The sequence below is a fragment of the Grampus griseus genome (genome assembly GCF_964374135.1).
Source record: "Grampus griseus genome assembly, chromosome: 19".
NCBI classification, from domain to species: domain Eukaryota; kingdom Metazoa; phylum Chordata; class Mammalia; order Artiodactyla; family Delphinidae; genus Grampus; species Grampus griseus.
Genome location: NC_139013.1, coordinates 39,966,440 through 39,991,201, shown reverse-complemented (window position 1 = coordinate 39,991,201; position 24,762 = coordinate 39,966,440). Strand labels below are relative to the sequence as shown.

The following is a 24,762-nucleotide window of genomic DNA, read 5'->3' as shown; positions in this document are numbered from 1 at the left end:
TTGATACCTGGTTGGGGAACTAAGATCCCACATGCCATGTGGCACGACCAAAAAAAATAGAAAAATAAAAAAAACTCTCTCTAGTATATGTTTTTTTGTTTTGGTTTGGTTTTTTAAATTAATTAATTTATGTATTTATGGCTGCGTTGGGTCTTCGTTGCTGTGAGCGGGCTTTCTCTAGTTGCAGTGAGCGGGGGCTACTCTTCATTGTGGTGCGCGGGCTTCTTATTGCGGTGGCTTCTCTTATTGCGGAGCACGGGCTCTAGGCACGCAGGCTCAGTAGTTGTGGTGCACGGGCTTAGTTGCTCTGCATGTGGGATCTTCCCGGACCAGGGCTCGAACCCATGTCCCCTGCATTGACAGGCAGATTCTTAACCACTGCACCACCTGGGAAGTCCCCCCTAGTACATGTTTATATAGACCCCATGGAAGTCCTCACACATCTTGTAATAAAACTTCCTTTAGGCCTATATTATCTATTTTTCAAGCCTGTCACGATCTTCTTTGGTCTTGCTTTTTCTATCTCGAGTATTTGGTATCCTCTTCAGCATTGTATTAACCTAACTTTTGATAAACATGTTTATTTGTGTTTTCATCAAGATATTGATAAAAATATTGGAAGAGGACAAGGCTGGATTTGAGCCCTTCAGCCTACAGCTTGTCCAGGTAGACACCAGCCATTTAAGAATCACTTCATTATGTTAATTGAATCTTGTGTTTTTCTGTCTTTTCCACAAGGATACTACTGAGACCTTACTAAAAAATGGATATGACCCGTCCTCTGCATTTTCTAGATCACGAAATTTGATGGAAAGTCAATGAAAGTGATAGACCACTTGGTGAATCTTCTAATGACCTTGTTTCCTTTTCACAAGCCAGCTTATCAATATAATGCACTTCAGAATCTCACGCAGGATCAGTGAGCCAATCATTGCTCTCTAAACTCAGAACATTTCTCCCTTTAGAGAAGCAGAGTGATGTTTCCTGCCTCTGGCCGCCCCGCTCCTTTTATTTGCTCCGTTGTCCTCTGTCACAGCACTCACCCTATGTGTCATTGGTCAGTTGTCTGTGTAATTATTAGTTGCACACCATCTCTCTTGCTGGAGTTTGCAGCACTTTTAGGGCCAGGCTTACAGCTGGCTCCCTATTGTCTGTCATAGGGCCTAGCTCCTGGGAGGTCTCAGCAAATACTTGATGGGAGAACAAATGAACACTGAGTGAATGGAGACTGGAGACTGACGTCTCACCCACAAGTGGTCCATGAGCTTTCAGAGTAATTTTTTTTTTGCCTGCATTGCACAGCATGTGGGATCTTGGCTTTCCCACCAGGGATCGAACCCACACCCCCTGCAGTGGAAGCGCGGATTCTTTTTCTTTTTTTAAATAAATTTATTTATTTATTTTTGGCTGCGTTGGGTCCTCGTTGCTGCGCGCGGGACCTCTCTAGCTGTGGCGAGCAGGGGCCACTCTTCGCTGCGGTGCATGGGCCTCTCATTGTGGTGGCCTCCCCCGTTGCAGAGCACGGGCTTTAGGGCGCCTGGGCTTAGTTGCTCCGCGGCACGTGGAATCCTCCCAGACCAGGGCTCGAACCTGTGTCTCCTGAATTGGCAGGCAGACTCTTAACCACTGTGCCACCAGGGAAGCCCTGAAGCGTGGATTCTTAACCACTGAACCCCCAGGGAAGTCCCCAGAGTAATTTTTATACAGGCTCTTTATACCCTCAGCCTCAGTGACCCCTGAGCTGTGTCTTTTTGGCTAAGGGTACTTCTTAGCAGCAGGTTTGAATGTCCTATTTGCATCCTGGATCTTTGCCTGGCCCTTCTCAGATCTTCCCGTGGGCCATCTCAGATCTTGCCATCACAATGTCTTTGTGGAGGCTCCCAGAGACCTACAGGGAGCGGTGTTGCCCTTGTTCAGTGCAATAGGGGGTGGAGTAGCCTCTTTCCTCATCCTCCTGGAAGCACCTCAAGGCCTTGTCCTTCCTGAGTGCCATTGTGAGTAGAGGTAGGCAAGCCCGAGTAGGTCATCCCCTGGGTAGAAATGTGGCAATTGTCTCGCCCTGTGGCGCAACTCTAGCCAACTTGTACATAGACCTCACAGTTTATGAAGCAGCTTTCATAGAGAATCTGTTTCTCCTTTCTTCTTGAGGTGTTGGGTATATTGTTACCCCCTTTTTTCAGATGGGCTCAGGGAGGTTGGGTAGCTTGCCAAAGGTCACACTGCAGATAATTGATGGAGACTGGACTCCACTTTCTTCCAGGGTTCTGTGGGCTTCTTCGCGAGCCTGGGAGTACAGCAGCAGTAGCCTGGCCACACTGAGATTCATGGGGGCAGCTCCCATGCAGACCTGGTGGGTGGACACGGAAGGGCTTCCAGATTCCATCCTGCTAGTTCTGTGACTGCTGACTCTGCATGTGGGGCTCAGGAGTGGCCTCAGGCAGGAAGGTCATGGGTTTATGAACTTCTTTCACTGAGGAGCAAAATAGCCCAGTAAAGAATGTAAACAGTCTCTTTGTGCCTTGGTTTTTTCATATGTAAACTAGTGTCAGAGGCATTATACACCTTCCAGGGTTGTTTTGAGGATTAAATGCTTCCTTGTAAGACATGATTCCAGTGCCCAGCACAGAGGAAGAACATGGGATGCTCACTTGGCTGCTGTCAGGATTCTGGCCCCAGGTTTACTGGGAGACCTATCATCAGACCCTCACCTGTTCTTCAGTCTTGCTGGGTTTCACTTTCTTTTTGGGGTGGAGTTGAGGGAGCAGACAGAGACCTCCAAATAGTCAGTGGTTTGAAAACCTCTCAGGCCGAAAGCTTAGGAGCTTCTAGAAGATACAAGAATTTAAAAAAATGGGAAGGCTATGAGCCCTTGGGAGAGTGTCCTTGGGCCTTGAGTCATTTCTCAATCTGCAGAATATGAATGCTCTGGTAGATATGCTGAGGCCCCTCTCCTGCTCAGGGCTGTTCCTATATTTAGGGTCCCTATTCCCTCTACCCTCACTTCTGATTTAGGACTAAGGTCCCTAGAAACATAGCCTCTTCTCTTGGCAGGAGGGTTCAGAGGGTACACAGGCCATTGTTAACTTGGGCTTTGTCAACTCGGAATCTCTCGGGACTCTGGGCAAGTATGGGCTGAAGATGGGCAGCTGCTGCCTTCTCTGTCTCCACTGCTCTGTCAGCTTAGAGATGATGTTGGAGCATCAGACTAGAAATGAGTCCAGTCCCACTAGCTTCTGCTGGTTTTATGACTGCTGGCAAATCATTTAACCTCTGAGGCTTACTTTCCACATCTGTAAAATGGGGATAAGAAAGCCTGCTACCCATAGTTGGTATGAGGATCAGATGAGATAATGGATGGAAAAGGTCCTGGCATACACAGGAGGTCTCCCTAAATACATGTTGGATCAAGAGAACAATCAGGCCTAGAGAGGCCTCAGGGTAGATCATTTGGGTTTAGTCCTTCCTAGCAGGTTTTCCCTGAGAGGGTAGAAATGCTGTGGACAAATACCCAAATATCTGACTTCACTTCTGGCCAAGCGACTCAGCAAAGGGAAGGCCAGGGTGTAAACCTACCAGGCGGGACTTCCCTGGTAATGCAGTGGTTAAGAATCTGCTGGCCAATGCAGGGGACATGGGTTTGAGCCCTGATCCGGGAAGATCCCACATGGTAGTTCAATTAAGCCTGTGTGCCACAACTACTGAAGGCTGTGTGCCTAGAGCTCGCGCTCCACAACAAGAGAAGCCACCACTATGAGAAGCCCACGCACTGCAACAAAGAGTAGCCCCCGCTCGTCGCAACTAGAGAAAGCCCACGCGCACAGCAATGAAGACCCGAAACAGCCAAAAATAAATAAATTTATTAAAAATATAAGTAAAATAAAAAATAAACCTACCAAGCCCTGGCTAGTGCTTGTCCTTCACCATAGGGGAGGTGTGATGACCAGCCCCTCCCCCAGCCATTGTGACGGACCCTTGCGGGGCCCACAGGGGCATGGGAAACCAGGTGGCCTGATGACTGTTCCTTTCCCTCCACAGGTATAGCCTTCACAGACCTCCCGGTAAGTACTACTATTGGGTCTCCTGCTCTGGCCCCGGGGGCCGACTGGGAAAGGGCATGGTGTTACCTGCAAGTGCAGGGTGTGGAGTCCTGCCCTTTCCCCAGCCAGGGATGTGTGCTGTGTCGTCAGCTTGAAGGTACCAGTAGGCGGTACCTGCCAGCGTTCTTCTCTCTCCAGCAGCAAGGCCTGGTCTTCCTCCATGACTCTTAGCAGGTGACAGAGATTTGTGGCATTTCCAAAGGCAGCTAGGAGGTAGGGGACGGTGTGGGCAGAGATGAGGTAGCTCCATGGTTCAGCTGGTCTGAACCAGTTCTGTGTGGCTTATAGCTAGTGGACCTGTGTGCAGAGTATAGAAAACTGTTCGTATAGAAACTTGTTCCTGAGCTGTTAGGGAGCCAGGTCCCTGTGCATACCCATCAAAGATCCCTGAGGAAAGCCAGTGCCCTAGAGGACTGAACCTGCTACTGTGCAGGGTACTCCTGGGCCAGAGAGGTGAGATTTATGGGTTTTTCTCCTCTTAGAAAAGGGTGAGGTTTCCTGCTGGCTTCGTTCAGGGCTCATCCCACCTCCTGCACGCCAGTCCTTCTTTGTCATGAGTCATCACAGGCCTTGTCACATGCAGGGCCTCCACCCAGAATGCTGGGAGCCTGGCCTGGCTCTGTGTGCCCTGGCTGGGGTCTGGAAGGAGAAAAGGTTTGCTGACTCTGGGGGCTGCTTAGGGATCCTGGGCTCCCCTGTGATGCTCTAGGAATAGGAAATGCCCCTGTGATCTGAGGGGCCTTCTGAAGCCCAGACTGCAACACGCAGGATCCTGTTAGAACCTCTGTCTATGTATCAAAATCCTTCCCTCCAACCTGGAGTCCCCAGAGAGGGGCTGTGGTCCTAAGTAAAGAAAGGGAACAGACACAGGAGGAGAATTCTGACCCTGAGTGGGGAAGAGTCTAGTGGTGGAGGTATGACATGAAACACCCAGACATGGATGTGATGGCACTCTGTGCCAAGTGCTAGAAAGGCTGAACCCAGTGTGCAGTACCGGCACGTGGTAGTCAGGAATGATACGTGGTCTAAGGATGGAAGGTGGAAGAGAAGACTGGGGACCTGGGGCCAATGAGGAGGAGGCTGGTGAGGCATTGGGCTGTAGCAGTGGGAGCCATAGAAGGCATGGAGTGAGGGAGCGACCTGGCAAAAGCTGGTCAAGGCAGGGGATAGATGGGAAGCAGGGAGCCCCACACCCAGAGGGACATGCCCAAACCTCACTGGCCAGAAGATCCTCCTCTTAGTGAGCCTCAGACAGGAAGGGCAGCAGCCTTTCTTTACCCTTTTCTAGTGTCACCTAACTCCCCTCCTTTCCTCTCTCCCCGCATCCCTTCCTGCCCCCTTATATACCCCCCTTTTTTGTGGCAAAAGGATCCGTGGTCCTGGATCTTTCTGAGAGGAGCCATCATCCACCCCTGCAGCAGATCTTCACGGGCACACCTGCAGGGCTGTGGAGCCCAGCCTGCCTCTCTGTGCCCTGGCTGAGTCCCGAAGGGGGGCCTTGGGCTTTGGGAACACTACAGCCTCTGATGCCGGGCAAGAGACTCCATGTTGAGCCTGCCTTGCTTTTCTTTTGCCATTTCCCCTCAAACTTTGGGGAATAGTGTCTCTGCTAGGGAGGTGGGCAGAATGTGGCTTAGCCCTGCCTCCCCCAGCCATGCTGCAATTCTCTCAAAGCCAAAGCAACGGCCTGCGGGAGCCAGCGCCTTCCCCTCTGTGCCGGAGGTGAGATTAGGCGAGGCCCTGCTGCCCCATTGCCCTCAGGGCCCAACTGACATTTCATTCTCCTCCTCAGGCCAACCTCTACCCCACCGTAGGCCTGCAGACACCTGGGGAGATTGTGGACGCCAACTTTGGGCAGCAACCCTTCCTGTTTGACATTGAGGACTACATGCGGGAGTGGCGTGCCAAGGTCCAGGGTACTGTCCACTGCTTCCCCATCAGTGCCCGGCTTGGCGAGTGGCAGGCGGTGCTGCAGAAGTGAGTGCCCTGCTCCCGCCCTTACCCAGCCCTGCCCCGTCCCAGGGGCCTCACTCTCCTGTAGGCCCCTGTACTGCTACAAGCTGCTCTTGTGAACTTTAGTGGGTAGCGTTCCTTCTGGAAAGCACTCCCAGGATGACTCTGCCTGCTGCTCTCCTCCTCTCTTAGTTCAGTTCTCCAGAGCTGCTCCTAGTTAAACCTTTGCCCCCTCAACTGGATCGGAAGGCCCTGTATGTAATAGCACCAGCAGGGCGGTTTTCCTTCCCCAGGTCATTTTGCAGAGGATGTGCTAGTACGCCCTGTGGTATCTTCCTCTGTGCACTTTTCTTTTCCATCATAGGGAGTGTCTGTCATACCATGACTCTGGCCTAAGGTCACCTCTCAGGGTCAGATCCAGCTAAGTCCCTTGCATCTGTGGCAGTGGTGGTGTGAAGAGGGTCCTAGGGAGGACCTAGCTGGCTCTTGGCTGATTAATTCCCAGCCTCTCCTGGGAAACAGTCTTGATGAGAATCCCAAGGGAGGCCAGATATGGTTCTCTCTTCCACTTGACAGCTGCAGGCCTGAGTGAGGCAATGACCTGTACCCACTCTGCCAGGAGGTGGGTTAGTTTGTTAGCTTGGCTCCCAGGGGTGGGCCGAGAAGGGCTGGGCTTCTACTAGCTCTGGTCATTGCCTTGCAGACACCGGGGTACCAGAGGCCAGCGGGTGGGGGTGGGGTGCACACTGGGTTCTTTGTGTAGCCTTCCTTTCTTTAGGGATTGATATTGAGGCAGGCCCCATGGGAGGGCTGAGGCAGGGGCTAGGTGGCCAGACCCTTCTCAGGAATAGCAGCACTACTACATCTTGTCCCCAGCCCCCAGAACTTATAAGAAGCCCTTCCTTGGAGGGCCAGCATGGTGCCAGTCCCCATAGCAGGCTTGCTGGGACAGGCAAGGGGAGAGGTGGGGCTGCCCCAGCTGTGTTGGGGAGGGACTAATACTCTCAGCTGACAGGGCCTGGGCTCAGCACGTGGGTGTATTTGTTTACATGTATGTATCTGTGTGCCTGTGTGTTCATATGTAGTATTTGCTGAGACCTGCATATAACTCATATCTGTGATTTCATATAACTTCGCTTTATGGACATTGTTAATGGCTGTATTATCTCGCAGACACATTTGCCACAAGCCCCTTGGCTGGCTTCCCTTGGTGGTAGGTTCAGGTTATTTCTTCTCTCTTGCTTGTGTAGGTCACCCTTTTGTACATAAAGAGTTTTCCATATTTAAGATTATTTTCTGGGTGTCCTTTCAAGAAGTGGAATTACTGAGTCAAAGGGACTGTACATTTTAGTGGCCTCTGACGTGCATATGGGCGCATCTGAACCGTGTTTTGTCAAGAATTTTTAACCTTGTGTTTATAATAATATAAGTATTATAATTCTTATTCATAATTAATGTTATAAATACATAATTTCATAATAAGAGGTTGTATATATTGACTTCTTGCTTTGCTAGGCACTTTATATGGATCATCTCATTTACCCCTTAAAACATGAGGGAACACACAGCTGAACTTCTGTGCCTTCTGCATGACAGCTCTTCAGACATTTGTGTTGGCAGTTATATTAATGACACTGACATATGCACACACCAAGGTATTCACTTTTGTACACATCAGATACGAGGATTCTACGTGTGCTGCTGCTTAGCCAGCTTCCAGTGGGATTAAATGGTTTCTGGGCATCAGGCTTCTCAGGGCCATCTCCCAAAGATTGTGTTCCTGTTGGCCACGTTACTGCCTGAAACCTTGGCTTCTTGGGCCCTTAATTTGTTGTGTATCGTGGAGTAACTTGGGTCGTGGGTTAGCTCCCCATCACCGTCTAGAGCCAACACTCCTGAGGGCCAGGTTCACCTGAGCTGGAATGCTTCTGCCGGGCGCGTGGGGCACCTGCAGAGGAGCTCCTGTGTCTGTAGAAGGTACGCACGTGGCATGCATCACCACTGGGCAACTGCCAGACTGCTTGGCTGGCTGCCCTTCCAGGAAGCCCTCATAGAGACTCTCGGCAGTCTCTGGGTTTGCTTCAGGTCACAGGAGGCAGCCGCTTCTATAAGGAGATGGTATGTGCCTCTGTATGTACTTTTGTTATCATACTTGCCCACCTGTGGGCAGCATATCCCAGAGAAACTGCAGCCACTCCTCCAAGCTGTGAGGACAGATGTGGTGACCTGCCCCTCTTCTGCCTGACTGCATGAGCACTGGGGGATTTTTCATTTGTTTCAGCCCCTTTATTATTCTGTGGAGGTTGCACCTGTAAGATATGTTTAAGGAAGACCTAACAGGGAGATAGTCTGTCCCATCAGGGGGTTGGTGAGAAATGCAGTTCTTAAGTGTCACCTTGAGCATTTTCTTTTTTCTAGCATGGTCTCATCTTACCTGGTGCATCATGGGTATTGTGCCACGGCCACAGCTTTTGCCCGAATGACTGAAACCCCGATTCAGGAAGAACAAGCGTCCATAAAGAACAGACAAAGTAAGGTTGATTCTCCTCTCCCCTCTCCCTCCCTCTCTCACCTGTCCCTAATTCTGCTCTCTGGCTCATGACAGCCGTGGGTAACCTGTCAGGAATCTGTTCAGCTCAGGTCCTCACCAGAAGACCAGCCCACAGCCCAGCCCCAGGCCCTTCTTCTGTCCCTCTTTCAAGACCACACTGTCCAGAAGGACAGTCCAGCAGCATGGGAATGTCTCGGTGCAGCCTCCCTAATGCATACTCTGATGGCCTGGCACAGGCTGGGGCCTGGTATGGCTGGATCTTCCTCCATGCTTGTTTCCTTCCTCCTGCATCCTGGATTCCACTCAGCCTCCTGTTCACGGTCTTCGAGAAAGAGTGTGTTTGCATCTTACCAGTTCAGTGCTCTGCCTTTGCCACCATTTACTCAACCTTGGTAGTTCTGCCTGCCCCTGGGCAGAGAGGGGACTGAAGCAGTCAGACGGGGAAGGCTGATGCTCCGTGGCCACTGTGGTAGACCTTTCTCTGCTTCCCACCTCTGGTCCTGGGCTTTGCAGACCAACAAAGAAGGAGCCAAAGGAAGCTTTCCTGGTGTTCATACTAGCCTGCATACTGCGTGTTTGGGGCTCTTTTGTGGAAGGAGGGTGCTGGGAAAGAGGAAACAGCCCAGAAAGGAGATAGGAAGGAGAGGAGAGTGAGGGAGAGTAGGTGTGTGTGGACACGTGTGTCTGTGTGTGCCTGCTTGCGTCACTCTGAGCCTGTCGTCTCTGTGTATGTGCATGTGTCTGTGTCTCCCAGAGAAGCCACGCCCAGCCAGACAGTCGGAAAGGGATCCCAGACTTGGGATCTACCCAGAAGTGGCTCCCAGCAAGACGCACCAGGCCCCAGGGCAAGAGCACGATGCCGACGGCCTGAGAGATGTCAGCGTCAGAGCTGCCAGTGTGAGGAGGGTGACCTCCTCTCTCAGCAGGGGGCGCGCCGCAGCCCCTGAAGACTGCCAAGACATGGGCCCTGGCCCAGAATCCATGAGCTCCTATTGGCAACCCCCTGTGAAGCCTGAGGAGAGAAGTCTGTCTGAAGAGGAGCCTCTTAGGCCACGAAGCTGCCCGGGTGCCCATCCTTAGATTATGCTCCCACAGCCAGGACCTCTTCCCCCGCCCAGGTCCCTGGCAACCTGTACTGCATAGGAGCAGGCCTCCAAATTCAACCTGCTGCCTCTGGGCTAAGAGCACCCCCCTCCATTTTCCCCTCTTATTCTTTGAGGACTACCTGACACTTGACAGAAACCAGGATCTGTTGTGGGGCTGGTTGGCCAGGTTGTTTCTTCAGCCTCTTCTGTGAGCATCTCAGTGGGCTTGCCACTCTGAGCCAGCCCACCTGACTCTCAGCTGGTCCGTGCTTGGGGCTGGCAGTGTGTAGACGTGTGGCTGTGAGGAAGGTCTGCGGCCCCTCACTCACTGCCGCATTCTTGCTCTCTGCAGAGATCCAGAAGCTGGTGCTGGAGGGCCGTGTGGGTGAGGCCATTGAGACCACACAGCGCTTCTACCCAGGGCTGCTGGAGCACAACCCCAACCTGCTCTTCATGCTCAAGTAAGTTTGGGGCACCATCAGGTCCCCCACAGCCCAGCTTGTGGTGGGCATACACAACCCAGACCAAGCCCAGAGCGTTGCTGCTCTGCTCCTTCTGCAGGTGCCGACAGTTTGTGGAGATGGTGAATGGGACTGACAGTGAGGTCCGCAGCTTGAGCTCCCGAAGCCCCAAGTCCCAGGACAGCTACCCTGGCTCCCCAAGCCTCAGCCCCCGACACGGCCCCACTAGTTCCCACATGCACAACACAGGTCAGCCACTCTCCAGAGGGCTCTGGGAAGAACTGGTGTGGAGAAGCAAGGCCACCCATACACCCTTCCCTGGGATGGGCTCAAGGCTTGCTGCTGGATTGGGGGAAGGGAAGTGGGACCACTGTAGTTATTCCTGGGGCCCTGCTTGATGGCAAGCTGCCCCTCCTCTTCTGATTGTCCCCCGGCTTTTAGGAGCAGATAGTCCCAGCTGCAGCAATGGTGTCGCTTCCACCAAGAGCAAACAGAACCACAGTAAATACCCTCCGCCCAGCTCCTCCTCTTCCTCGTCGTCGTCCTCGTCCTCCTCATCTCCATCCTCAGTCAATTACTCCGAGTCCAACTCAACAGATTCCACCAAGTCCCAGCCCCACAGCAGTACCAGTAACCAGGAGACCAGGTGCCTGTTCTGCTCTGCTCTGCTTCTTCCTCCTGCCTTCTGCTCTGCGCCCACTGCAGCCTGTCCTTTGAGCGCCACCCTGCCCTTTACCCCCACCTCCATCCCAGGTCTGTGCCTGGAATAGTAGCCGCTGACCCACCAGGCCTGGCATTGGCTCCAGCTTCTGGTCCAACTCTTGATTCAGCTGCCACTTTCCTTGGCCCTGTCTTTCTCCAGAGGCGCTGACGCTGAGAATGTGGTTGCCTCCAAGAATACCAGGCCTCTCAGAACCCCCAGAGTCTATACTAAAGGAGCTTTTACTGGGCTTAGCTTGTGGTCAGCCAGGTTGGGCAGGCAGGGTTTTTAGGTTGCAGACTGTAGGTGGCTTTCAGTAGCCTTCCAGCATGCTACAGGGCTGACCTGGGTTTGGCTTCCAGAGATGCCTATCAGGACTTACCTGCCCTGGTCATTGGGGGTCAGGGGGTGTGTAGAAGGGGTGTATCAACTCAGAGGAGGGCCAGGGTGGGGATGGTCACAGAGGCAGCATGGGGACCAGAGTGGGAGTGAGATAACAAGCCTCTGGGATGGCTGGTGTCACAGTAGGGCCCAAGTATTAGAGCCTGGGAAGCCTGGGAGCTGTCCTTTCATGCCCTTTGGGGGCCTCAGTTTACCCACTGCCAACTGTGGCTAAAGCCTAAATGGAGGCCCAACCAGGCTGCTCCAGTCACATCCCCTTTGCTAACTCCCACCTCAACCCTTCTCCACAGCGACAGTGAGATGGAGATGGAGGCGGAACATTACCCCAATGGTGTGCTGGAGAGCATGTCCACACGCATTGTCAATGGTGCCTACAAGCATGAAGACCTGCAGACGGATGAGTCCAGCATGGGTAAGGCCATCCCCCTGCATGGTGTTCCACGGGCGGCATTGCTCAGTCCCGTTGTCCTCTCCCCTCTGTGGCGGTTGGGATGGGCAGGCTTTGGTGGCTGGAGAAGCTCTATCCAGATCTGGTCCACTGCCTCCTTAGCCAATCATGAATCGGTGCTTGAGGTGGGAGGGCCTCAGCCTGCTGCCCAGAACAAGTTCCCAGCGTTTGTAGCTGGAGGGAGCTGGTGAGAGCAGACACCTTATGAACACCCTTGCATCTTGCAGAGGGTGGGAAGAGGGCAAACTTGAGTCCCGTCTGACTCCTAGACCATGGGCTATAGGTGGACGTAAGAGGAGCTCAGCTCCGGATGGTCCACCTGCTCCTCTCAGCCCTCACTTGCCTCTAGCAGAAGCTGCACCACCCCACCCTACCCCCAGCCAAGGTCCTTCTTGTCGTGTTCTCTTTGGGGACCCCACCCTAGTCCTCCCTTTCTCTCTTTATCCTCCTGATGTGTTCTTTGCTGGGCTCTGGGTGCAGATGATGGGCATCCTCGGCGGCAGCTCTGCGGGGGCAATCAGGCGGCCACAGAAAGGATTATCCTGTTTGGCCGTGAGTTGCAGGCACTGAGTGAGCAGCTGGGCCGGGAATACGGCAAGAATTTGGCCCACACAGAGATGCTGCAGGTACAGGACAAGCCAGGCCCTCATACAGAATGGGCCCCCATTTGGTGGTGGGGCAGTGTGACTGTGGGAGGGCACTGGGGCAGGCAGCAGCAACGGGACAGAGCGGGCTCTAGTCAAGTCTGCAGTGGGGAACAGGACATCCAGGGTACACCCACCCTCTCTACGTTCTGGGGAGGACACAGCCCTACCTGACCCTTCGGTCAGGGTATGTTGTGCTCTCCGTGGGCACCACGCAGGGCCCTGTATCCCCCTGGAGCCATGGAGGAGGGGGTGCGTGGTGTGTGCCATAGTCCTTTCAAGAATGCCCTGTCCTTTAGGATGCCTTTAGCCTGCTTGCGTACTCAGACCCCTGGAGCTGCCCAGTTGGCCAGCAGCTTGACCCCATCCAGAGGGAGCCTGTATGCGCTGCCCTCAACAGCGCCATTTTAGGTAAGTGGATCTAACAAAAACAGAAGCTGGCCTATGAGTACCTAGGTTGGCCCCTTCACCCCTCCCTAGAAATTGCTGATGTTTATCCAAATCTGGGCAGTGAGCTCTGCCCAGAGGCTCTCTGGTGACCCATAGGACTGTTGGGCTCCCATGGCTGAACCTAAACCCTCACCTCCCTCTGCCCAGCTGAGTTGGCTGGCTAGATCATGATGGGCCCTAGACTATGACCCTGGGCCTTGGCTAGCTCATTGCTCTAAAGAAAGCTGAGATTCACAGGCAGGGCCATGGCCTGGTGACACAGAGACACATGAACGCTCTGTTCCAAGAGATTCTGTCCACTCCCCCCACCTTCTGCTCCCAAGGGAACTTTGACCTGGGCTTAGCCCTGAGCAGGGCAGTGACCAGGCCTTGTCTCTTCTCCACAGAGTCTCAGAACCTGCCAAAGCAGCCCCCTCTGATGCTCGCCTTGGGCCAGGCATCTGAATGTCTACGGCTCATGGCCCGAGCGGGCCTGGGATCTTGCTCCTTTGCCAGAGTCGACGACTACTTGCACTAGCTGACCACACTGTCTGGCCCCACCTGGCCCTCCCTCGGCCCCAGGGCTGGAGCAGCCCTGCCCTCCATCGGCACCTGGTGCAGGGACCTGGAAGCCATGGGCAGAGTCCACTCCTCCTGCCTGGCCTCCCCCGTTCCTCTCCTTCCTTCCCTTCCTTCCTTTCTTTTTCTCCCACCCTCAGTCTCTCTCTCTCCCCCCTTCATGTGCAGCGGCCTATGACACAGTATTGTCTGGTTACTTCTATTTTGAAAGAAGGGGTTTGTTTTGAGGAGAGGTTGGGGTTTTTTAATCTCCCCCCCCCCCCCCGACTGAGCCACCAGTATTTATCTCTGGAGAGTTTGTGCTGAGCTGGTTTCTGTTAATTTAGTGGTGAAGCCTATCCAAGTTGGTGATAGCTTATTATTTTCATAAGTAAAAAAAATGAGATTATATATATATATAAATATATATATTAAAAAAAGACACAGTATTTATCGTAGTGTTAGTGGTCCAGCACCTCTTGGGTGAAGCTGTCCAGACACCATACGTTTTTGAGTCCAACTCATTTAAAAAGAATCATCTCTGTCACCTCAGCCAAGTGATTCGTTTATTTCAGGCTTCCCCTTTGTTGAGCCACAGGCCCAGCTGCAGCCTAGGGAAGCCCAATAGGCTTTGGGGGCCACATAGTGGGCAGGTCAGGCTAAGCTGGTTTGCAGCATCTGAGAGGTATGGGTCCCTAGGCCCCTGAGAGCTGAACTGAGCAGAGAACTGCAGGGCCCAGGTCCAAAGAAGAGATGAATTGGCCCAGGGCTACACAGCAGAGCAAGGGAGTTAGAGGGTCCTTGGCTAGCACGCTATCTACCGTTCTACCCTGCCTCTCACTGCCTGCCTTGCCTCTCTCTCTCTTCCCTTTTCAACATCCTGCCTGCCTTTGTTGTTAAGATGGCCAAATAATTCATTTACTCTAAATTGATTGCCTGAGAGCTGCTGAGTGTCAGGCTGCGGGGAGGAAGTCTCCATACCCAGGACAGAGGCCCTTGAGTACAGGGGCTGCCTTTTTCCTGCCTGGATCTTCACCGTCTCTGCACAGCTCTGATGGAATTGATGCTTTCTGTTGGAAAGCCAAGCCTTGTGGAGACAGATTTTTGGGCTGCCAGTCGCTGGATTGGATGGAACCCTTGACCCCCTAGGCCAGGCCTCACTGTAGCTGTGCCAGGCAGCTCCTTTGCAGTTTGGCCCCGGCCACTCTTAGGAAAGACTGTTAAGAATATTTGCTGGCCAGAGGAAAGGACCTCATGGGCTTTACAAATGTCCCACCGTCCATGTCAGACGGATCCTCACAGCTCGTGGGTCAGAAACAGTCCCGGTACTGCCATCAGGGAATCAGGAGAGGAAGGGTTACGATGCTGCCAGGACTTAGGCCGGCCATCTGTGGAGAGGACAGACTGCGCAGGAGGAAGAAAGGGAAGAGGCCTCCCAGAGGAGCACCAGGATGGGCTGGGATTTCCCCATCGGCCTCACAGTGGGAGGGAGTACCCAAGCAGCCCCTGCAAAGGGGCAAGGTCAGAAGTCGAGCTTCCAGTCCCTGCCTGGATCTGGGCTGGCCAAGCTTCTGCTTTCCATCAGTGGATTCAGGAATGGTTGGTGTGGCCTGAGATATTCAGTGCCCACCAAGACTCGCTGGGCCTACAGCTGGACAACAAGAGAAATGATTGAGTTGGACTAACTGCTGGTGATGGGCCCAGTGGCCCTGTGCTCTCCCAGAATTCTGCCCTGGGACATGATCCTGTAGGCTGCTGCTTTTTTCTTGGTCCCTACTAGGGCCCCAGCTGGCATCCCAGAGACTGCAACACATCAGGGGAGTGTTGTCTGTAAAGGAAATTCATCCTGTGCAAACTTGGGGATGCCTAGCTTCCAAACCAAGAAGTTGGAAACATCAGGCTCTTAAAATGGTCAGAAGCAAGCAGGATTGGGAATTAAAACCAGAGGTTTTTGCAACTGGAACGAAGTTCAGAGAACATCTACTCCAACAGTCCTCTCCTTTTATAGATAAGGAAACAGGCCCAGGAGATTAAGTGACTTGGCCAAAGTCACACAAGAAATTAGGGCATAACTGGGACTAACCTCATTCCTGAGGATTGGACAACACTGTTTAGTCCTAAAGCTGAATGGCGGGTGAGGGGTTAGGCTGGCGAGGCCTCCAGCAGTGTCTGCGCAGCTGGTACCTTCAGGGGTGTGTCAGGGATGGGGATGGGTGCCTGGGCTTGGGTTGTAGAGCAGCTGAGCAGCCCAGGAGGGCTCAGGACAGCTGTGTGCTGCTTGGGGTTGGGTGTCCGCCTGCCTCATACTCAGTACCCATGGCCACCTCCCCATTTTCTGTGCCTTATCTCACTGTTTCAGCTGAGTCCAAGTTGTTTACTCTCTTCCTCTCCAGAGGGGCTTTCTGTCCCAGTTGGACAGCATACCTTTGGGACATAAGCCTTTGCCCCACAAGCCGTGGAGAGGTCCAAACTCAAGCTGCTTGAGCCCACTGTCTTGCTGACAGTCCAGGCCTGCCTGCCAGCCCGAGGAGCCCCTTATGCACACCCAGTCCTGCCAGCCTGCTTCCGGGAGCCGAGAGTGGGGAAGGCACCTGGGAGGAGTCCCGGTGAAGAGCTGAACTTGAACCAAGGAGGCAGGAAGAAGACCTGGCTCTGTTGGGTTGTTCAGCCCTCGGGGAGCAGCCTTCCCTACTTACCTTTTCCTCTTGCTTCACCAAATGGTCGCTCCTTCCAAAGCAGAAACTGGCGGACATGCAAAGAAAGCCAGAACCCCTATTCCTCACCTACATGGGTCTGTGGCTGGGTGTCGGCCGGCAGAACAGGGACACCAAGAGATGGAGAAGCGGGGACTGCCCAGCCTCCCAGCACCTTCCTACCCCTTAAGCAAGCACAAAGAAGATGAGGCAGAGACCTGTCAGAGCTGAAAGTTCCTTTGGTCGCTCACAACTCAGGTATGCACACTGTGTGGCAGCTGGGCAGGAGAGCCCTACTTGACCACCAGCCCCGTGCACACGGACCTGTGGCCAGATTGTGGACTCTGGCTGCCTCAGGCGCCGCCTCTTTGCATTGGGTTTTCCTCCATTAGTAACTACAGCTGACACAGACGTCCTCCACATCGTGCACACTGGTTCTGCCTTTGTCCTCGCAAGTTGATACTTGGCATTAGCATGAAACTTGTGGGTGTGGGAGGGTTTAGAGAGAATTCTAACACAAAACATCCTATTAAATTGTACTTGAGAGATGAAAAAACTCCTGTTGTATTTTGACAGAATTATTTTTATTAAAATACACATCCATGAGTAGTCACGAGTGTCTGGTCTCTGTTGTGAGTCTTACCGGGATTGGCACACTTGATGTGGCACAGCCGTCCTGGAGGGCTTGGCCCCTTCCCAGTCTACTTGTCGAGTGCCTAGGCCCCTGGTGTCTCAAGGATTCTCAAGACTTTTTGCAAGACCCCAAAGAGCATAGATACTTAAAGCTTTGATTCTCTCCCACGAAACAGCTTTCATCTGAGACAAAGAAAAAGTAGCAAATACAAAAAGGTGGGCCATAGGACCTCTTCTCCTCAAATTAAGATTTTAATGCATTCTAAATACGCTCGCTCCAAACACTGGTCACAGCTCTTCTGAGGGGTATTAAGGTTAGCTTCCTTTCAGTCTGAGGAAAAGAGCTCATGCTCAAAATCCCAGTTTGGGTGACCCCAGAAAATTAACCTTTCTCAGCTTCATTTTCCCCATTCTTAACATGTTAATCCTGCTTCCCCATGTGACAGAGGATTACAGCATGCACAGGGCAGGGCTTGGCACCTAGGGACACAGTACATATGACCACCCTGCCTCCATGAGGATGCTCCCTAGTGTGACTGGCCTGCTCCTGCCTCAAGCTGCCTCCTCTGCTCCCAAGGCACCAGGGTTTTAAGCAGAAGAGGCATAAAATAGATTATGCTGCTGTCCACCTGGAGACAAGACTAGAAGCAAAGAAACCATCTAGAAGGACAAGGCCAAACACAAGAAGGCAGGTTTGAGAAATATTTAGGGGATGTTAGCACCACAGGATGAGTGACCGGATGTGAGGGAGATCGGGGTAGCAAGAGACAAGGTAACTGCAGGCTTTTTGTTGGGGTGTAAGGATGGATAATATAGGGATATATTATCCACAAGATAATACAGGGAACAGAAGGGAATGGGTGGTGGCTAAAAGTCACTGGAGTGAGGAGGTTTGCTGGAGAGCATATAAATCTATCTCAGAGAGACAGGTTTCCTGGAACTGGAAAAGGGTTCTGTGACCCAGTAAATAATGAAAACTGTCATGGATGCTCACAGTGAACATCACCCACTAATTGAAAGCTCTAAAAATCCTGTGTTAAGATGTGTAGCTTAACCCAGCATTTTCCAAACTTACATTACTATAGAATGCTTCCCTCAGGGGCATTTTACAGGACTCCCAGGGAAAAGCTAGTGTAGAGGGAAAAGTGGAGTATTAGATTAAGCACAAATGTCTGGTTCCATAAGTAGAGCCACAGTAAATTCATTTCCCTCCAGACATATTTCCAACATAGCCTGTTTTACACTAAGGCTTACCGGTTTATTTCGCTGCTCTAGCGGACAGTTGGTGAAACAAAGGGTACTCTCGTTACAAAGTGGTGTTTATTTGGGGGGAACTAGGTTCCAGTAAAGAGATCAGGAGGACTGAGGTCACAGTCTTGAAAAGCACTGACTTGTAAGGAACAACCAAAGAACATCCAGAAGAGTACCCCAGACAGGCACGAAAAAGCGAGTCATTAGAAAGCCGCGAAGTCCGGCAAATTCGAGAGAACTGTCGTTCCGCAAAGATACATCGTTATCCAGCAGCAGACCTTCCTTCTTTCTGGGACAACCAATGCCCACCACACTACTCAGACCCTCCTCGCTCTTGCTGCCGGGCGACAGACCGGAAAGAAGCCTAGGCTGGGAAACCTCTCCGTCTGCCGCCTCCACCGCCGGAAACGAATGACCAGGGCTTCCAGCCAGACTGCTTAACCTCCGCCCCCAACCAGCGAGCATGCGCAGCTCTCGGCCACGGCCCCTCCCTGCGGTGGTCCACCCCCGTCAGGGAGCATGCGCGGACCTCCCGCCGTCCCGCCCCTCCCTTTCCAGACCCCGGTTCCTTAGAAACCAGGCGGCGCGTTCCCGGTGGCTGCGCGCTAGATTCTGGGGCCCGTGCGTCCCCGCCAGCCTTCCTCAAGGAGGGCTGGTGGCCGCCGAGACCCGTCCAGACCCTTGGTCTCCGGTGCGGCGCAGGGCGGGGCATGCCAGTTTGCCAGGTGAGAGGCGGCCGGCGACGGCGGGTGAGGATGAAGAAGGGCATGGCGCGGCGGCGAGCGGGCGCCTGCCGGGCCTCCTCCGCGGCTCGGCGCCCGAGGTCGGAGGCGGGGATACGCAGAGCTGGGGCTGGAGGGGGCCGTTCTAACAGCCAGCGCGGGCTCGGAGTTCGGGGGTCGCTCCAGAGTTCGTCCTCCCGCCTCAGAAATAGGACCTGCAAGTTTGGTCGTAGGATTTTAGAATTTTGGCTCCTGGAAGGACCTCGGCCATAACCCATCCCTTTACCGGACGCGAAAACCTAGGCTCCCCCGCCCTGTGCCGAGCAGAACCCCCTACCTGTGTGAGGACCGACGCTTTGTGGATAAGAATGTGAGGTATGGGAACCTCAGACAAAGGGCTCGTGGGGTAGCTGGTCCATCGTCTTTCAGAATGAGATGGTACTTTTGGGGGATAAATCTTTAAGAAAAGAGCGTTCAGGTGGCAGGTGGGAGAAGGGACACTCCAGAAGGTGCGGTGGCTCTGCCAGTCCCGGAGTGTCCACTGGCCAGATCTCCCTGGGCCTGGTCTACCTTTGAAGCTCAAGAAGGAAGCAGATGGACTTGCGAAGACAAAAGGTGAGGTGAAGTATTCTCAAGGCATTATCAGATGAATGATGAGGGAGGAAGAGGGGGCCGGGAGATCACGACTTGTGAATGGTGGTGTGAAGAGTTTACAGCAGCATGTAAAGAACAAGACAGGAGTAGAAAAGTTTAAAGCTGCCTTGGATAGATACCAAGGAAGGTTATAAACCTTATTTTTGTTCATTGTTCCCACAGTGTCATGCTGAGGGCAAGACACACGAGGAAGGAAGTAGGTGGCTTTTAGTATCCAGAAACTGGTCGCACAGGGCAGAGGACCTTTGTAAGCTATGGGGCACAGAGGTCTCAGAAGGAAGAGCCCCGAGTCTGTGATCTTCAGGTGAACGGAACAACTGTTTAAATTAGAAAAGACACTTAATGCATTATTGTGATGTGGAGAGATATGGAGAAGATGGTAGTCAGGAAATCTAGATACATTCTTATTTATTTATTTTTGGCTGCCGTTGGGTCTTCGTTGCTGGGCATGGGCTTTCTCTAGTTGCAGAGAGCAGGGGCTCCTCTTCGTTGTGGTAGGCGGGCTTCTCATTGCGGTGGCTTCTCTTGTTGTGGAGCACGGGCTCTAGGCGCGCGGGCTTCAATAGTTGTGGCACGTGGGCTCAGTAGTTGTGGCTCATGGGCTCTAGAGCGCAGGCTCAGTAGTTGTGGCGCACGGGCTCAGTTGCTCCGCGGCATGTGGGATCTTCCGGGACCAGGGATCAAACCCTTGTCCCCTGCATTGGCAGGCGGATTCTCAACCACTGCGCCACCAGGGAAGCCCCTAGATACATTCTTGATAAGGAAACTCATTTCCTTCTGAAAAGCTACACCAGGGAACAAGAGTTTTAAGGCCATCCATTTTACAGAAAATGTGAAAAAGTTATTGCTTTTGGACTAGGAGTTTAGAGAATTTATCTGTACCAAGAGCTGAAAATTTTCAGCAGACAGTACTATTGGTAGACACCCACCCCACCCCCACCATTTTACAGCTAAAGATTCTATTGTGAGAGACTTTCTCTTACCACCTGGTTGTTCTATACCTTTCCTATGGAATGATTGGTCTGGATCTGATCTGTTATTTTTATTTGTTGGGAAAATGCAAATATGTGATTTCTATAGTAATACTAGAACCCGTTCGTAGTAGGATTAGCAATGAAAAAATAAGTACTCCCCCAAAAGACATAAATGTTTGTAATATGGGGAAAAGGAGTTTGTGATTTTTAAAAGATGGTCCCTGATTCTAATCATCGAAGTCAGTTTGTTGCTAGCTTGATAAAACTAATTATCACTGTGTATTTGACTTTGCTGCAGGGTTGTTGTTTTTTTTACCCCTCAGAGTGATAAGAGAAGATGCATTGAAAGTATGATGATGTTAATAGGTAAAATTAGTTTAAGGAAGAAAGCTTTGTTCTTCCTGTGTCCATAACTATGGCAATTGCGGCTTTGCATTTTATTGACTTTTCTTCCATCTCTGGAAATATTTGTATAAATACCTCAAGAAATAATGGGGTATTATCAGAAGGATACGTAATCTGTGGGGGAACGTTGGCACTGTTAACCAAATCCTGTCAGAAAAGCTTTATGAAAATTATTGTATTCTGTGTAGAAACCCTCATTACTTTAGCATTGGCCCAGATAGAAGACAGACAAGTAGGCCAAAATCAAAGTAGATGGAAGGGAGCAATTACCATCTGTGGCACTGGATAGGGGGTGGGAGGGTACTTTGAATGTCAGTGCAAATACTTCCTTGAATGAGCATTTGGAGAAAATAGTGCTTAAATGTGGTGAGTGTGCCCCATGGATTTGTGTGCATTATTTTTGCCCCTCTAATCAGAAAGACACTTGTTTTCAGAGGAGAAAGATGCGCACACTCTCAAAGTGTTTCTTCATTGCTATGGCAATGAGACCTTTGACAAATAATTACCTAACATCCATTCCATTTTCTGGGACAGCTGAGCGCAGTTATCAAACCTGGCCTGTAGTAAAGTAATCAACAGTATTTAACAGGCCAACTTACCAGATAAACCAGTAATGCTAGCAGGATTTACTTTCACTGAACTGCTTTTCTAGTTATACAATAAGAGGAGAAATAAAATGGGCACACAGCGTGATCTCATGTAGGAAGTTGTAATACAGAGTTGGTGTTCGGAAAACACAGGAATCAGCGACCACTCACTCAGAAGCAGAAGAGCTCTTCTGATGCCTAACAAGTCACTTGTGTGTTTTTATAATAGGAGGTCCAATTCTAGGATAAATCCACTATTAGAATTGGACAGTGTCTAGAAAAAAATTGGTTGTTTTGCTATATTTGAGAATTCGTTTACAGTATAGTAATAGGACATTATTTTTCTTACATACAAATAAAAGCAGCTTTGTATTAGTAAACTTCAGGACAGCCTAAAAGTCCAAATTACTTGAAAATTTAGATGTCAGGTGTTTTTAAGAGTGGGGAATGAAAGATAGCTGAAATAAGTTTGGGCTCATGAAAGTCAGAATGATAAAAGATGCTGAGAAAAACATGAACACAGTAAGACTACCCAGCACACTAACATTCACTTATGAATTAGCCATTAGGTCAGGAATGAGCTCATTAAAGTACCATGTCTTTAAACCCAGACAAAGGAAATGAGAAATGGAGTAAATATTTCTTTTTCGTGATGATGGGAATGAACACTTAGAAAATAGGATTAAACATTAAGAAGGAAGAGGTGAATGTTCCTGCATTACTTAAATACACTCAAACCCTACCCTTAACACGTGTTCTTTAGTTCCTGCTCTTAGAAGGGGAATTGCAAGTAGTGCCTTTGTCCTAAGTACTGTCGGTTTTCAAGGTTGCCAGTGACAAAATGCCACACTCTTTGGGACCCAGGATTGCCAGGAATTGCTGTGGGGATACCTCAGTCTCCCCACCACCTCTCTGAGCCATTCCCAGAAGCTGCTTCTGTAATGGTTCCTATCTGTCTTCTACTATGAAAGATTAGGAACGAAGGCTTTGAGGAATGGGAACTAAGTACTGAGCACAGTCTTCCTTTCTGGCCTGGGATAACTCTGCTCCTCTCAAACTGTCAGCTCTCAATTTCTCATGAGAATAGATAATCCCAAAATACAACCGGAAACGCTTCTACTTGGCTTTGAGATTTACCATATCACTTTACAACCTCAAAATCTTTATTATTTACTTTCACGATTATATTTTGCTTAGAATGATAACGTTAGGCAAATCATGTAATTTCTGGGCCATAATTTCTTAACCTGTATAATGGTTATAACAGAAAATTGGAAAATGACATAGGTGCCTAACACTAGAGAAAGGAAAAGCTGGTTCATGTAGTCAGTAAAATACCACATAACCCTTAAAAACTGTCTGTGACGACATGAAAAATGCATGTCAAAATAGTAAGTGAAAAAAAATCAGAATACAAAGTTGTGAATACAGTTGGATTACAAGTACATCAAACAGATGTAAAAACAGCAAAAAGGAACATAAAAAGAACACATAGTAATTTTCTGTAATGAGTAAATATTAAAACAAACAAACCAACAAACCCCTCCTGAAAGTTTCTTGCTTGTGTAAAGAATGATACTGAACTTGTTTTCTCTCTGCGAGCCTTCACCCCTTCTTGCTCTCTGACTGTATTAAAAGTGGTGGAGGGAGAACGGTGGCAGGGACGGGGCAGCACTGATGTTTCCTAATTAACTCAGGTGTCATGAACCAAACAGTAGTGCCGTTACCTAGGATAATGAATTTACATGTACGTATTTGAGAGGTGACTGTACAGATCTTATGCTGCTTTCTAAGACTGCTATTTCTTTTGGTGCTCGTTGATGAATAGTTTTGACTCTTAGGGTCTCTTTTGGTGCTTGTTGATGGATGGTTTTGTATTATAGCATCTCAAAGCACATTTTAGGATGTTCCACGTGGTTAATGGTTTCTGTAGCTTGGTGATGGTTCCTGCTAGGAAATGGTTATCATCTCAGAGGGCCCTCTCTGGGGGTGGCTCTGGGAGCCTGTGAGATGTGTATTTGTCATCCAGGCATCCTCTCATTGTCAGGGAAATGGGGGATGGTAGAGAGATCAGCTGTACTTCCTGTTACTTTTCAGCCTTTTGCACTCATATTCCTGTGCCAGGTGCTAAGGGGACATAGCTTGCTTTTTGAAGCAATGGGGGAAATGATTGAACATAGTATTTCTTATCTGATCTTATTTTCGAAGCTAAATCATTGTGCTTAAACGGCTGTTTTGGTTCCCCAGACCGAAGGCTTGCTCCTGATCGTAGTAGTTATTCTTTTAAAATTTTTGTCTTTGTTTCTCCTTCCTTCACTGCTTAATATTCCTGATATGCTAAGATTGTTGTCCAAAGAACATTTAAATGCCTTCAAGTAATTTCCAAATTATTATAGGAGTGTTACCAAATACCTTGAAGTGTTAAGTTTCAGGGAGCTGTTATCTCCTTAATACAGTCTTGGTCCTGAAAGAGCTTAGAGTCTCAATAGCGAGGTAAGACATTGAGCATCATTTAAACAATACTCAGAAAATTCTAAAATACTAAAATGAATGGCTATTTTCAGGTGGGCATATCCCATATACACCCTGTATTTTATAACCGGCCTCCTTCATTACACATTAACCAAAAGGAAAACAGGAAAAAGGGAGTGTTATGGCAAAGACTGTCCTGAGATTAGATTATTTTACATCTCAGGTTTAACACAGCTGAGCATGATCATGGCCTAGTTGGTAAGCAGTTTTCCGCATACAAGTCGAGATGTTTGTGAAGGGCACCAGGCATGTCCAGTCACTGGAGAACTACTCAACCTTCCTGGTGACCAGAGGCCATATAACAGAGTTAGAGAACACCGGTCAGGGTTGTTGTGTTCTGGGGTGCCCTAAGAACATCCTACATCCAAAATCTGAAGGAAGGCAGACAGGTAATTCTCTAAAGGGTCTCTTGCTGCCATAGAAATAGCCATTTTCACAGTGACAGGATGCTTGTATCCATATAGAGTGTGGAAAACACAAAGGAAACCTTAGTAAATTAGGTTTGCACATTGAAAAATGTTTTATTATTATAATTAAAAACTCATCCTTTTCTTGGGATTACAGGTAAAACCAAAGTATGTAATATACCTCACTCTAGGGTTGGCTACTTCACATGCATCACAGCCAAGTGTGCTTTACCTCAGCAAAGGCAGAGTCTTTGTCACATGCCTGCCACTCATTGTGTTCCTCTGTCAAATTATTCCTTGGTATTCAACAGTGGGTGTAGCAAGAAATGGAAACTAAGCTCCAGGAACCTGACCTGTCTGGATCACTGCTCTGTGCCCCACCTTCTGGCATAATGCCTGACTCATTGTTGCCCTTACAAATATTAGGGAACGAATGAGGAAAGAACTCTGGTGACTGGATATTGTACCATTAAGTGGAGTGAGGGAGCACAGGAGAAGGAGAGGAAAGATGATTTTGGGTTGGGAGAAGCTGGTAGGTCTCTCGGGTGGAATTTCCAGTAGACACTTAGAAGTATA

The 24,762-nt window shown here is 50.3% G+C and overlaps 2 protein-coding genes across 4 annotated transcripts in view; both read left to right on the top strand.

Moving 5' to 3' along the window:
• Positions 1-16,576, top strand: part of RANBP10 (RAN binding protein 10) — a 66,454-nt gene extending 49,878 nt beyond the window's left edge. Inside the window, exons 5-14 of the mRNA XM_082677557.1 lie at positions 4,036-4,058; positions 5,890-6,074; positions 8,469-8,581; positions 10,039-10,147; positions 10,248-10,396; positions 10,589-10,793; positions 11,540-11,661; positions 12,178-12,323; positions 12,641-12,752; positions 13,178-16,576. Coding sequence (XP_082533683.1) covers positions 4,036-4,058; positions 5,890-6,074; positions 8,469-8,581; positions 10,039-10,147; positions 10,248-10,396; positions 10,589-10,793; positions 11,540-11,661; positions 12,178-12,323; positions 12,641-12,752; positions 13,178-13,308 — 1,295 coding nt within the window. The 3' untranslated portion in view covers positions 13,309-16,576. The remainder of the gene's footprint in view (positions 1-4,035; positions 4,059-5,889; positions 6,075-8,468; positions 8,582-10,038; positions 10,148-10,247; positions 10,397-10,588; positions 10,794-11,539; positions 11,662-12,177; positions 12,324-12,640; positions 12,753-13,177) is intronic.
• Positions 16,577-18,481: 1,905 nt separating this feature from the next.
• GFOD2 (Gfo/Idh/MocA-like oxidoreductase domain containing 2) overlaps positions 18,482-24,762 on the top strand; it is a 37,493-nt gene continuing 31,212 nt past the window's right edge. For all 3 annotated transcript variants that reach the window (XM_082676946.1, XM_082676947.1, XM_082676945.1), the window contains exon 1: positions 18,482-18,630. The gene's annotated coding sequence lies outside the window, so the exon portion shown is untranslated. The remainder of the gene's footprint in view (positions 18,631-24,762) is intronic.